Source organism: Silurus meridionalis, chromosome 1 (genome assembly GCF_014805685.1).
Source record: "Silurus meridionalis isolate SWU-2019-XX chromosome 1, ASM1480568v1, whole genome shotgun sequence".
NCBI lineage: Eukaryota > Metazoa > Chordata > Actinopteri > Siluriformes > Siluridae > Silurus > Silurus meridionalis.
In genome coordinates, this window is record NC_060884.1 from 35,305,144 (window position 1) to 35,320,340 (window position 15,197).

The following is a 15,197-nucleotide window of genomic DNA, read 5'->3' on the forward strand; positions in this document are numbered from 1 at the left end:
GAACACTGCAGAACCCCGTAGCGTGGTTTAGAACACTGCAGAACCCCGTAGCGTGGTTTAGAACACTGCAGATCCCCGTAGCGTGGTTTAGAACACTGCAAAACCCCGTAGCGTGGTTTAGAACCCTGCAGAACCCCGTAGCGTGGTTTAGAACACTGCAGAACCCCGTAGCGTGGTTTAGAACACTGCAGATCCCCGTAGCGTGGTTTAGAGCCGTGCAGAACCCCGTAGCGTGGTTTAGAACCGTGCAGAACCCCGTAGCGTGGTTTAGAACACTGCAGATCCCCGTAGCGCGGTTTAGAACACTGCAGAACCCGTAACGTGGTTTAGAGCCGTGCAGAACCCCGTAGCGTGGTTTAGAACACTGCAGATCCCCGTAGCGTGGTTTAGAACACTGCAGAACCCGTAGCGTGGTTTAGAGCTGTGCAGATCCCCGTAGCGTGGTTTAGAACACTGCAGATCCCCGTAGCGTGGTTTAGAACACTGCAGATCCCCGTAGCGTGGTTTAGAACACTGCAGAACCCCGTAGCGTGGTTTAGAACACTGCAGAACCCCGTAGCGTGGTTTAGAACACTGCAGAACCCCGTAGCGTGGTTTAGAACACTGCAGATCCCCGTAGCGTGGTTTAGAACACTGCAAAACCCCGTAGCGTGGTTTAGAACACTGCAGAACCCCGTAGCGTGGTTTAGAACACTGCAGAACCCCGTAGCGTGGTTTAGAACACTGCAGATCCCCGTAGCGTGGTTTAGAACACTGCAGAACCCCGTAGCGTGGTTTAATGCCGTGCAGCTGATGGTACAGTCCAGTGCTCAATAAAAAGCTTTTCACTGATTTAAATATTCTTTAGTTAAATATAAACGAGTTTAAAGGTTTTTACCACATGTATAAAGAACAGTTTTTAAATCACTCTGTTTATTATATTAATATACTTTATTTCTTATTAAAATCCATCTCACACATTCATCATTTTAAACACAATCATATATAAATGATATATAAGGTGGTGATGAAAGCGTGAGATGTTCCAGGATGTGGAGGTGAAGAAGGTCCTGAGGTGAAGGGGAGAGAATTATAAAGGTGGAAGTTCTCACACCAGGCTGTGGATTTTTACCTTCTACCACTTCAGCTTTGAGGAGTTCAAGCTGTTATTGACGTTTGCAGAGTGAAACCGACTGAATGGATCAAAATAACGCTTCATTTTCCTTGTAATTTATATACGACTCGTTACAGCTACAATTCTGCTGCTCCGCATCACACACACAGATAAAGTAGTGCAGAAGATTCTATTTATATGAAAAGACATTTATGTGTCTTTGTTAAATTCATCTTGTGCCTCGAGCTGTTCATTAAAATCCTCGTATTCACCATAGAAGTTCCACCACACACTAAACTCCTCCATGGAGCTCAGTGAGGTCTTTAGGAAACGTCCCACTCTGGATGGAACTGAAAATTGATGTTACTATGGTTACATGTGTTTATTCGTTTAGATTTAACTGACAAACACAAACGAACATCATGCTGAACATCATGCATCACACCTGAAGTTCCAAAAATGTACACACTCACTAACAAGGGACTGGATGGATGGATGAACAGTTGCTGGTGTTGATGTTGGTCCTGTCAAACCAACACTTTTTTGTAGATCATCTCACACCGCGAGCATCCAAACAATATTCTTGTGCTCAGTGAAGCTCCTCCACTTCCTGAAGACCAACACAGAGAGGATGAGGTGGAGCTTTTTCACCCAGGGGATCTGAAGCCTCAGCCATAAGAACACAGACTAAAGCTTGGACTTGTTTGCACAACAACCTGCTGCAGCACACATGCAGCTGTACTACACATACCCCACACCCAGACTCTTACTGATCTTCATATTCCAGCAGTCTTTATATATTTCCCTTCATTCTTCATGTTGTATAAACATCAACACTGATACTATAAAACACTTTCCCTCAAGTTGCTCTGAGATGAAACACTTCTGCTGTCGGCCATGATCAAAAGGTGCAGGCTATTTGTTGGTACCTCAAATAATGAAGACTCCAGCAGGGGGCAGATGTTTCTCTTATAAACCCCACAGTTATGGAACAACCTTCCAATCAGTGTTCGGGACTCAGACACAGTCTCAGTGTTCAAGTCGAGGCTGAACACATATGTATTTAGTGGAGTGTTTAGTCAGTAGGTGTTTGTGAGGTAAAGGAGCAGATCTGGAGGGATCATGGATATGGAGTGTTTGGTGAACTGGGATATTTGGATGTTGTCGTCTCCTCACACGTTCACTCAGGTTTGTTGATGGTGGTGTGGTGGGTCGTCTCTTATCCCAGAGATCCTCATGTCTGTGTTTCCTTCTGCTTCTCCCTTTAGTTCTGCTGCCAGAGTGAATCTTGTTCCTACTTACACCCTGATGCTCTGAATCTGGATGGAGGTCTCTTCAGCAGGAGACCACTCACTGCTGCTAAGGATGGTGCAAAAGTCCATGATGTTCCTGTGGAGGTTAACCTCAGGAACCATGGAGATAAATGTGGACTGTAATGAATATAAACAGGCTGTAGGCATCACCACTGACTCAAACCAATGAACATCAGTATTGAGGATCATTTCACACAAACAAAAACCTGTTACACAGCGAGATTCTTTACTGAAATCATTTATCAGAAAATAAATGACGAGAAAAAAACTCAAATTTAATAAGTTAATGTGGTACAGCAATTTAAAACAGCAAACAGAAGATTTAATAATAAAACAATGTACACAAATTAAAATCTTCTCTAAAAGTGTGAGGAGGTGTGGTGTAAAAGACGCTACGTCACGATTAAACCAGGCTGCTCGTGAGTCACGTCGACATGTACAGAAACAGGACTCGTGCCGAGTCAACGCAGGTGGACAGGGAGACCGTACGCCACTGGAGCGGCGCCGATCATGTGCTTGAGGTGTGTGGAGTCACGTGATTGGACCAGGTGCTGGAGAAGGGAGGAGCCTGAACCCCCGGAGAGCCAGGACTGTAGGAGGGCGGAGGTGAAGCGGTCGATATCACGATCCGTCACATCCCACAGGTTCCCCAACACTAACGGACTGGAGGGGAGAGAGAGAGAGAGAGAGAGAGAGAGAGAGAGAGAGATTCTGTGGGCGGAGCTTCAAGTACACTGCCTGTACGAGATAGTAACCAGGAGAGATTCACTTTTTACATTTGGACCAATCGTGACTAGTGCACCTTTTTCCTGAACAGTTGTTTTCTTACTAGGAAAGTGGTAAAACCCTGAAGAGATAATTAGATACCGAGAGACACTAATAACTCACTATGGGGTAATAAACCTAAACTAAAAGGACATCGGTTCACTAGAGGGTACAGCTGAGACACTTAACTAATACCATTTGTATCACTGGACAAAGCTGAAGTCACACAGATTCTCACCCATCAGTCTTTAAAATGTAAATATTTTCACAAGTAGAGGTCGACCGAGCCGCCGGTTTTGCAGATTAATCGGCACAGATATTTGATTGCTGGAACAATCATCAAAAATCCATACCGATAGTTTTTCCGGGATTTTCCGCTTATTTGGAGAGTTACTTTATGTTTTAGTTTGAATTAATCAGATTTTCTTTAATATTTATTAATAGAATTCATATATTGCTATTTATTTGAGTTTATTCAGCAGGGGTTGGGGGGGTGTTGTTAGAGAAGGTAACTGCACTATAAATGCAGACGGTGTTGGTGTGCATCTGAAGCAGACATGCCGTAGTGGCTACACTGCTAATGAAGGGAACAGTTTAGTCGCTCTGGATAAGGAGGTCTGCCAAATGCCATCACATGTAAAATGTTAATGTTATTGGAAGAATAACAAACCGTGACTTCTGCGTGTCAGAAGGGCTGCTTTGATGTTTTCAGGTCTCATTGGATTTTATGGCGTTTTGTAGGCGTGGCCAAAAATAAATAGCAATGAAAGGTTGTTTATTTATGTACAATTGTGTGTGTGTGTGTGTGTGTGTGTGTGTGTGTGTGTGTGTGTGTGTGTGAATATAATTACCACCCAGCGGTGAGGTAGCTAAGGGTGATGCCAGTTCCCTCGAGGTTTCCCTGAACACTGAGCGCAGCACTACTGCATCCGAACAGCAGGGCCGCAGCGTGGACGTTCCCTCGGAGCAGACGCTGAGTGTCCAGGAAGCGCGCTCCGGCTCCGTGTCCTACATAACTGCACAGGGACAGGAATTGGATCAGATTGGCTCGGATAAAACAAAGAAAAGTCGCACACACACTCGCCTGTTTGTAGAGAGGTATAGAGATGCTTCACTCACATGTACAGGTCTTTAGTGGTTACAGCTTCCTGGAGCTGATCAGGATCAGGAGGCGCTCCACACACACCCTGCCACGCCCGCTCCCTAAAGATCACACACACACACACACGTCACGAAATGCGTTAGACAAAATCAGTCTGCACACCAACATACAATGTGTATATTAGGTGTGTAACGGTACACAAAATTCACTCTGTGTTTCAGTCACAGATCGGCAGGGGGTGGGGGTATGCTTAACATTAAATTGCAGGTTGTTTATTTATTTATTAATTTTTATATTATTATTATAATTATTATTATAATTATTATTATTATTATTATTATTAACATTTGTCAACAACCATTTACATTTCTAAAACAATTAATAGAATTAATCTAATTAATGCTATATATGTATTATATTGATTACATTGAGAAATAAAATTGCCCCAATTTAAATTGATTAAATAAAATAGTTTACATGTTTAAATAATTGTAATTGTGTAATAAACAGTGACATTGCACTCAGTACAAGGTGTGTGTGAGTGACCGTAATTATGAGTGTGTGCGTGTGTGTAATTGTGTGTGCGTGAGTGAGAGAGAGTGTGTGTGTGTGTGATTGAGAGAGAGAGTGAGTAAGTGAGTGTGTGAGTGAGTAATTGTGTGCGTGAGTGAGTGAGTGAATGTGTGTGTAAATAAAAGTGTGTGTGTGTGAGTGAATGTGTGTGTGTGTGTGTGTGTGAATGAATGTGTGTGAGAGTGAGTGTGTGTGTGTGTGTGTGTGTGTGAGTGTGAGTGAGAGAGAGAATGAGTGAGTGTGTGAGTGAGTGTGTGTGTGTGTGTGTGAGAGAGTCAGTGAGTGTGTGTGTGTGTGAGAGTCAGTGAGTGAGATTGTGTGAGTGAGTGTAAGGGTGAGTGAGTGAGTGAGTGTGTAAGAGTGAGAGAGAGTGAGAGTGTGTGTGTGTGTGAGAGTCAGTGTGTGTGTGTGTGAGAGTCAGTGTGTGTGTGTGTGTCGGTGTGTGAGTGTGTGAGAGAGTCAGTGAGTGAGATTGTGTGTGAGAGAGTGAGTGTGAAATTGTGTGTGAGTGAGTGTAAGGGTGAGTGAGTGAGTGAGTGTGTAAGAGTGAGAGAGAGAGTGAGTGAGTGAGAGTGTGTGTAAATGAGAGAGTGTGTGAGAGTCAGTGAGTGAGTGAGAGTGTGAGTGAGTGGGTGTGTAATTGTGTGTGCATGAGTGAGTGTAAGGGTGAGTGAGTGTGTGTGAGTGAGTAAATGTGTGTGTGTGTTACAGACCAATTTCAAATCTCCCATTTATGTGTAAGATTTTAGAAAAGATTGTCGCTGCACAGTTCTGTTCCTACCTGCAAGAGAACAATATCTTTGAAGAATTTCAGTCAGGTTTCAGGCCCCATCATAGCACAGAAACTGCTCTAGTTAAAATAACTAATGACCTGTTTTTAGCTTCAGACCAAGGCTTCATCTCGCTGTTGGTTTTACTAGATCTTAGTGCTGCATTCGACACTATAGACCATGATCTCCTCCTAGATCGCTTACAAAATTACATCAGCATTCAGGGACAGGCATTAAGCTGGTTTAAATCCTACCTGTCCGATCGTTACCATTTCGTAGATTTAAATGGAGAGCTATCCAGGCTAATGCAAGTAAATTATGGCGTGCCGCAAGGTTCAGTTCTAGGACCCCTGCTCTTCACAATATACATGCTTCCGTTAGGAAATATTATTAGAAGGCATGGAATTAGCTTCCATTGTTATGCTGATGATACTCAGCTATATATTTCATCTAAACCAGGCGATACAGCTCAATTAACCCGGATGACTGAGTGTGTTAAGGAACTAAGAGATTGGATGACCCATAACTTTCTACTTTTAAATTCTGATAAGACTGAGATTTTGCTCATCGCCCAAAACTGGTATACAGACGCTCCAGCATCTCAACCTGCATTTAGACGGATGTTCTGTAACCACTAGTTCAACGGTAAAAGACCTGGGTGTTATTTTAGACAGCGACTTGTCTTTCAAAAATCACATCAATCAGGTTACAAAACAGCCTTCTTTCACCTTAGAAATATTTCTAAGCTAAGAAATATGTTGTCTATATCCGATGCAGAGAAGCTCGTCCATGCGTTTATGACCTCCAGAATAGACTACTGTAATGCGTTACTAGGTGGATGTCCTGCTTCATTAATAAACAAGCTTCAGTTAGTCCAGAATGCAGCAGCCAGAGTTCTTACAAGGTCAAAAAAATATGATCACATAACCCCGATCTTATCGTCCCTACATTGGCTTCCTGTTAAGTTTCGAATAGACTACAAACTATTACTTCTCACTTATAAAGCACTAAATGGTTTGGCTCCGTGTATCTATCCAGTCTTTTAACACGCTACAATCCGCCACGCTCCTGAGATCTCAAAACTCTGGGCTTCTAGTAGTTCCTAGAATAGCAAAGTCCACTAAAGGTGGTAGAGCATTTTCACATTTAGCTCCTAAACTCTGGAATAGTCTTCCTGACGGTGTTCGGGGCTCAGACACACTCACCCAATTTAAGTGTAGATTAAAACGTATCTTTTAGCAAAGCCTACACATAACACACATCACATCATAACCTTGTGCTCCAGAACATCTGATCACATGCACATTATCAACTTGTGCTGTTAATATCATGAACAGCAGCTACGCTAATTCCTCTCCACTGCTTCTCTTTCTCTCCCCATCCCGAGGCATCCTGAGGTTGCTCCAGCTCCAGTCACCTCCCACCTCGTGATGATTACGGACCTTTAAAGAAGTAGATGCCGAACTCACAAACATCCTGAACCATCTAGAGACGTACCAGTGCCATTTGGATCCCGCTACATGTGTGGAGTTTTGACATTGGACCTCCTGGAGTGTTTAAAGGCTCTGGCATGGAGAAGCTGATGCTGGATCTGTGGTGATCACAAATGCTGAGCTTATAAAACTCGGAGCTACTAACCATATAGACTGTTTAAGACTGCAGAAAGAACATCACTTATAATCTTATACTCCAGTAATCATGTTAGTTCTCACTCTCCAGTGTTCTGTATTGTTGAAAGATTTATGATCAAACTCTTGATGTCACCCAGATGAGGATGGGTTCCCCTTTTGAGTCTGGTTCCTCTCAAGGTTTCTTCCTCATAACATCTAAGGGAGTTTTTCCTTGCCACAGTCGCCACGGCTTGCTCATCAGGGACAAATGCACACCATTCACCTTCACTGGTGATTTGTGTAAAGCTGCTTTGAGACAATGTCTGTTGTGAAAAGCGCTATACAAATAAACTTGACTTGACTTGACGTGTGTGAATGTGTGAGTGAGAGAGTGTGTCAGTGTGAGAGTGTGAATGAGTGAGTGAGTGAGTGAGTGTGAGTAAGTGAGTGAGTCTAAGGGTGAGTGAATGTGTGTGTGTGTGTGTGTGTGAGTGAGTGTGAGTGAATGTGTGTGCGAGAGAGTGAGAGTGTGAGTGAGTGTGTAATTGTGTGTGCGTGAATGTGTGTGCGAGAGAGTGAGAGAGTGTGTGTGTGTGTGAGAGTGAATATGTGTGTGAGTGAGAGAGTAAAGTTGTGTGTGTGAGTGAGTGTGTGAGAGTGTGTGTGAGAGAGTGAGAGAGTGTGTGTAAGAGTGAGAGTGTGTGTGTGTGAGAGTGTGTAAGGCGCGTGCATGTGAGTGAGCGAGCGTGCAAAAGTGAGCGAGCGAGAGAGCGAGCGTGTGTGTGTGTGAGAGAGTGAGAGAGTGAGAGAGTGTGTGTGTGTGTGAGTAAGTGTAGGGTGAGTGTGCGTGTGTGTGAGTGAGTGTGAGTGAGAAAGAGTGTGTGAGTGAGTGTGTGTGTGAGAGAGAGTGTGAGAGTGAGAGAGTGAGTGTGTGTGTGTGTGTGTGTGTGTGTGAGTGAGAGTACGAGTGAATGTGTGTGTGTGTCAATGTGTGTGTAAGTAAATGTGTGAGAGTGAGAGAGTGAGTGAGTAAGAGAGAGAGAGTGTGTGTGTGTGTGTGTGAGAGAGAGTGTGAGTAAGAGTGTGAGTGAGTAAATGTGTGAATGAGAGTGTGTGTGTGTGTGTGTGTGTGTGTGTGTGTGTGTAAGAGAGTGTGTGTGAGTGAGTAAGTGTGTGTGAGTGTGTGAATAAATGTATGAGAGTGAGTGAGTGAGGAGTGTGTGTGTGTGTGTGTGTGTGTGTGTGTGTGTGTGTGTGTGTGTGTGTGTGTGTGTGTAAGGAGTGAGAATGTGAGTGAATGTGTGTGAGTGAGAGTGTGAGTGAGTGTGTGAATGAATGTATGAGAGTGAGTGAGTGAGTGAGTGAGAATGTGAGTGAATGTGTGTGTGTGTAAGAGAGAGTGAGTGAGTGAGTAAGCAAGTGTGTGAGTGAGAGAGTGTGAGAATGAATGTATGAGTGAGTGAGTCAGTGAGTGAGTGAGTGAGTGAGTGTGTGTGTGTGTGTGTGTGTGTGTGTGTGTGTGTGTGTGTGTGTGAGAGTGTGAGTGAATGTGTGTGTGTGTGAGTAAGTAAGTGTGTGAGTGAGAGAGTGTGAGAATGAATGTATGAGTGAGTGAGTCAGTAAATGAGTGAATGTGTGTGTGTGTGTGTGTGTGAGTGTGTGTAAGTGAGTGAGAATGTGAGTGAATGTGTGTGTGTAAGAGAGTGTGTGTGTGTGAGTGAGTAAGTAAGTGTGTGAGAGGTGTGAGAATGAATGTATGAGAGTGAGTGAGTGAATGTGTGTAAGTGAGCGTGTGTGTAAGTGAGCGTGAGTGAATGTGTGTGTGTAAGAGTGTGTGTGTGAGTGAGTAAGTAATGTGTGTGTGTGTGTAAGAGTGTGAGAGAGTGAGTAAGTAAGTGTGTGTGAGTGAGAGAGTGTGTGTGAGTGAGTAAGTAATTGTGTGTGTGTAAGAGAGTGTGAGAGTGAGTGAGTGTGTGTGTGTGTGTGTGTGTGAGAGAATGTGAGTAAGTGTGTGAGTGAGTAAATGTGTGAATGAGAGTGTGTGTGTGTGTGTGTGTGTGTGTGTGTGTGAGAGTGTGTGTGTGAGTGAGTAAGTGTGTGTGAGTGTGTGAATAAATGTATGAGAGTGAGTGAGTGAGTAAGTGTGTGTGTGTGTGTGTGTGTGTGTGTGTGTGTGTGTGTGTGTGTGTGTGTAAGTGAGTGAGAATGTGAGTGAATGTGTGTGAGTGAGAGTGAGTGAGTGTGTGAATGAATGTATGAGAGTGAGTGAGTGAGTGAGTGAGAATGTGAGTGAATGTGTGTGTGTGTAAGAGAGAGTGAGTGAGTAAGTAAGTGTGTGAGTGAGAGAGTGTGAGAATGAATGTATGAGAGTGAGTGAGTCAGTGAGTGAGTGAGTGAGTGAGTGTGTGTGTGTGTGTGTGTGTGTGTGTGTGTGTGTGTGTAAGTGAGTGAGAATGTGAGTGAATGTGTGTGTGAGTGAGTAAGTAAGTGTGTGAGTGAGAGTGTGAGAATGAATGTATGAGAGTGAGTGAGTCAGTAAATGAGTGAATGTGTGTGTGTGTGTGTGTGTGAGTGTGTGTAAGTGAGTGAGAATGTGAGTGAATGTGTGTGTGTAAGAGAGTGTGTGTGTGTGAGTGAGTAAGTAAGTGTGTGAGAGGTGTGAGAATGAATGTATGAGAGTGAGTGAGTGAATGTGTGTAAGTGAGCGTGTGTGTAAGTGAGCGTGAGTGAATGTGTGTGTGTAAGAGTGTGTGTGTGAGTGAGTAAGTAATGTGTGTGTGTGTGTAAGAGTGTGAGAGAGTGAGTAAGTAAGTGTGTGTGAGTGAGAGAGTGTGTGTGAGTGAGTAAGTAATTGTGTGTGTGTAGAGAGTGTGAGAGTGAGTGAGTGTGTGTGTGTGTGTGTGTGTGAGAGAATGTGAGTAAGTGTGTGTAAGTGAGCGTGTGTGTGTGTGTGTGTGAGTGAATGTGTGTGTGTAAGAGAGTGTGAGAGTGAGTGAGTAAGTGAGTGTGAGTGAGAGAGTGTGAGTGAGTGAGTAAGTGAGTGTGAGTGAGAGAGTTTGAGAGTGAGTGAGTAAGTAAGTGTGTGTGTGTGTGAGTGAGAGTGTGTGTGTGTGTGTGTCTGTCTAAGAGTGTGTGTATGTGAGTGAGTAAGTAATTGTGTGTGTGTAAGAGAGTGTGAGAGTGAGTGAGTGTGTGTGTGTGTGTAAGTGAGCGTGTGTGTGTGTGTGAGTGAATGTGTGTGTGTGAGAGTGTGAATGAGTGAGTGAGTAAGTGTGTGTGTGAGTGAGAGTGTAAGAGTGAGTGAGTAAGTGTGTGTGAGTGAGAGAGTGTAAGAGTGAGTGAGTAAGTAAGTGTGTGAGTGAGAGAGTTTGAGAATGAGTGAGTAAGTAAGTGTGTGTGTGTGAGTGAGAGAGTGTGTGTGTGTGTGTGTCTGTCTAAGAGTGTGTGTATGTGAGTGAGTAAGTAATTGTGTGTGTGTAAGAGAGTGTGAGTGAGTGAGTGTGTGTGTATGTGTAAGTGAGCGTGTGTGTGTGTGTGTGAGTGAATGTGTGTGTGTAAGAGAGTGTGAAAGTGAGTGAGTAAGTAAGTGTGTGTGAGTGAGAGAGTGTAAGAGTGAGTGAGTAAGTAAGTGTGTGTGAGTGAGAGAGTGTGAGTGAGTGAGTGAGAGTCTAACCCAGTAAACCAGTCTCTGAAGCGTTTCTCGGTCTCGGGCAGGTTTCCGTCAGGGTTTAGAACAAAATAAACCCGTTGGGGATCAATACCACGAGACAGGACGCAGTCTGGATCCACCTGAGAGCGGGGGAGGGGGAAGAGAGCTCAGGTCACATGACCTCTTATTAATAACATTAGTGTAGTGTAGTGTGTGTGTGTGTACCTGTCTGAGATGACTGTGGCCCAGTACAGCCTGCAGTGAAGGCATACGAGTGACAGAACGAGGCTTTAAACACGAGATGTTCTCCCACGGCAGCTTCTGAAGGTACTGTAGAAACAAACACACACACACACACACACACACACACACACACATTAAACACTTATCCTGTATTAAAGCAGGTTCTATTCGAAATTGAAACATCTCCAGAAGTCCACCTTGTCCAGGACGAGGACTGTGTGCCCGTGAGGTTCCTGTCTCTCTCTCAGCTCACAGACGCTCTTCTGGAGGAGCTTCAGGAAATCTCCATGGTGCAGACACGCCCCCTCAGAGAGAGACTGCAGGTCAGCGAGGGATAGCAGAGGAGCTGCGGAAAGAACGACCTTTAGCATGTCCGCCGTGATTTTCGTTTCTTTTACTGATGACTTGAGGCGTTTCATCTGAGCTGGGAGCTCGGGGTCAGAGGTCAAGGGGAGGAGCAACACTCGCCATACGCCCAAAGCCTCCTCCATGTCCTCAAGAAGTTTCTGAGCAAAAGAAAATCACGAAACATTAACAAGAATAAACAGTTGAGAGACTAAAATTTCATACAGCCATGTTTCAATTACTGTTAGACATCTAGTGCACTGTGTAGGATCAAACATTACCCATCATACACTACATAGTGCACTGTGTAGGATCAAACATTACCCATCATACACTACATAGTGCACTGTGTAGGATCAAACATTACCCATCATACACTACATAGTGCACTGTGTAGGATCAAACATTACCCATCATACACTACATAGTGCACTGTGTAGGATCAAACATTACCCATCATACACTACATAGTGCACTGTGTAGGATCAAACATTACCCATCATACACTACATAGTGCACTGTGTAGGATCAAACATTACCCATCATACACTACATAGTGCACTGTGTAGGATCAAACATTACCTATAGTACACTACATAGTGCACTGTAGGGTCAAACATTACCCATCATACACTACATAGTGCACTGTGTAGGATCAAACATTACCCATCATACACTACATAGTGCACTGTGTAGGATCAAACATTACCCATCATACACTACATAGTGCACTGTGTAGGTCAAACATTACCATCATACACTACATAGTGCACTGTGTAGGATCAAACATTACCTATAGTACACTACATAGTGCACTGTGTGGGATCAAACATTACCTATAGTACACTACATAGTGCACTGTGGGATCAAACATTACCCATCATACACTACATAGTGCACTGTGTAGGATCAAACATTACCCATCATACACTACATAGTGCACTGTGTAGGATCAAACATTACCCATCATACACTACATAGTGCACTGTGTAGGATCAAACATTACCCATCATACACTACATAGTGCACTGTGTAGGATCAAACATTACCCATCATACACTACATAGTGCACTGTGTAGGATCAAACATTACCCATCATACACTACATAGTGCACTGTGTAGGATCAAACATTACCTATAGTACACTACATAGTGCACTGTGTAGGGTCAAACATTACCATCATACACTACATAGTGCACTGTAGGATCAAACATTACCCATCATACACTACATAGTGCACTGTGTAGGATCAAACATTACCCATCATACACTACATAGTGCACTGTGTAGGGTCAAACATTACCCATCGTACACTACATAGTGCACTGTGTAGGATCAAACATTACCTATAGTACACTACATAGTGCACTGTGTAGGGTCAAACATTACCCATCATACACTACATAGTGCACTGTGTAGGATCAAACATTACCTATAGTACACTACATAGTGCACTGTGTAGGATCAAACATTACCTATAGTACACTACAGTGCACTGTGTAGGGTCAAACATTACCTATAGTACACTACATAGTGCACTGTGTAGGGTCAAACATTACCTATAGTACACTACATAGTGCACTGTGTAGGATCAAACATTACCTATAGTACACTACATAGTGCACTGTGTAGGATCAAACATTACCCATCATACACTACATAGTGCACTGTGTAGGATCAAACATTACCTATAGTACACTACATAGTGCACTGTGTAGGATCAAACATTACCCATCATACACTACATAGTGCACTGTAGGATCAAACATTACCATCATACACTACATAGTGCACTGTGTAGGATCAAACATTACCCATCGTACACTACATAGTGCACTGTAGGATCAAACATTACCTATAGTACACTACATAGTGCACTGTGTAGGATCAAACATTACCTATAGTACACTACATAGTGCACTGTGTAGGATCAAACATTACCTATAGTACACTACATAGTGCACTGTGTAGGATCAAACATTACCCATCATACACTACATAGTGCACTGTGTAGGATCAAACATTACCCATCATACACTACATAGTGCACTGTGTAGGATCAAACATTACCTATAGTACACTACATAGTGCACTGTGTAGGATCAAACATTACCTATAGTACACTACATAGTGCACTGTGTAGGATCAAACATTACCTATAGTACACTACATAGTGCACTGTGTAGGATCAAACATTACCTATAGTACACTACATAGTGCACTGTGTAGGGTCAAACATTACCTATAGTACACTACATAGTGCACTGTGTAGGATCAAACATTACCTATAGTACACTACATAGTGCACTGTGTAGGGTCAAACATTACCTATAGTACACTACATAGTGCACTGTGTAGGGTCAAACATTACCTATAGTACACTACAGTGCACTGTGTAGGATCAAACATTACCTATAGTACACTACATAGTGCACTGTAGGGTCAAACATTACCTATAGTACACTACATAGTGCACTGTGTAGGATCAAACATTACCTATAGTACACTACATAGTGCACTGTGTAGGATCAAACATTACCTATAGTACACTACATAGTGCACTGTGTAGGATCAAACATTACCCATCATACACTACATAGTGCACTGTGTAGGATCAAACATTACCCATCATACACTACATAGTGCACTGTGTAGGATCAAACATTACCCATCATACACTACATAGTGCACTGTGTAGGATCAAACATTACCTATAGTACACTACATAGTGCACTGTGTAGAATCAAACGTTACCCATCATACACTACATAGTGCACTGTGTAGGATCAAACATTACCCATCATACACTACATAGTGCACTGTGTAGGATCAAACATTACCTATAGTACACTACATAGTGCACTGTGTAGGGTCAAACATTACCTATAGTACACTACATAGTGCACTGTGTAGGATCAAACATTACCTATAGTACACTACATAGTGCACTGTGTAGGATCAAACATTACCCATCATACACTACATAGTGCACTGTGTAGGATCAAACATTACCTATAGTACACTACATAGTGCACTGTGTAGGGTCAAACATTACCTATAGTACACTACATAGTGCACTGTGTAGGATCAAACATTACCTATAGTACACTACATAGTGCACTGTGTGGGTCAAACATTACCTATAGTACACTACATAGTGCACTGTGTAGGTCAAACATTACCTGTAGTACACTACATAGTGCACTGTGTAGGATCAAACATTACCTATAGTACACTACATAGTGCACTGTAGGATCAAACATTACCTATAGTACACTACATAGTGCACTGTGTAGGGTCAAACATTACCTATAGTACACTACATAGTGCACTGTGTAGGTCAAACATTACCCATCATACACTACATAGTGCACTGTGTAGGTCAAACATTACCTATAGTACACTACATAGTGCACTGTGTAGGATCAAACATTACCTATAGTACACTACATAGTGCACTGTGTAGGGTCAAACATTACCTATAGTACACTACATAGTGCACTGTGTAGGGTCAAACATTACCCATCATACACTACATAGTGCACTGTGTAGGATCAAACATTACCTATAGTACACTACATAGTGCACTGTGTGGGTCAAACATTACCTATAGTACACTACATAGTGCACTGTGTAGGGTCAAACATTACCTAGTACACTACATAGTGCACTGTGTGGGATCAAACATTACCCATCATACACTACATAGTGCACTGTGTAGGGTCAAACATTA

The 15,197-nt window shown here is 42.9% G+C and overlaps 1 protein-coding gene across 1 annotated transcript in view; it reads right to left on the reverse strand.

Moving 5' to 3' along the window:
- Positions 1-2,660: 2,660 nt before the first annotated feature.
- The window catches only part of espl1 (extra spindle pole bodies like 1, separase), a 39,623-nt gene continuing 27,086 nt past the window's right edge, over positions 2,661-15,197 (reverse strand). Inside the window, exons 26-31 of the mRNA XM_046845145.1 lie at positions 11,316-11,624; positions 11,101-11,205; positions 10,900-11,015; positions 4,291-4,374; positions 4,023-4,187; positions 2,661-3,069 (exon numbers count right to left, since the gene is read on the reverse strand). Coding sequence (XP_046701101.1) covers positions 2,868-3,069; positions 4,023-4,187; positions 4,291-4,374; positions 10,900-11,015; positions 11,101-11,205; positions 11,316-11,624 — 981 coding nt within the window. The 3' untranslated portion in view covers positions 2,661-2,867. The remainder of the gene's footprint in view (positions 3,070-4,022; positions 4,188-4,290; positions 4,375-10,899; positions 11,016-11,100; positions 11,206-11,315; positions 11,625-15,197) is intronic.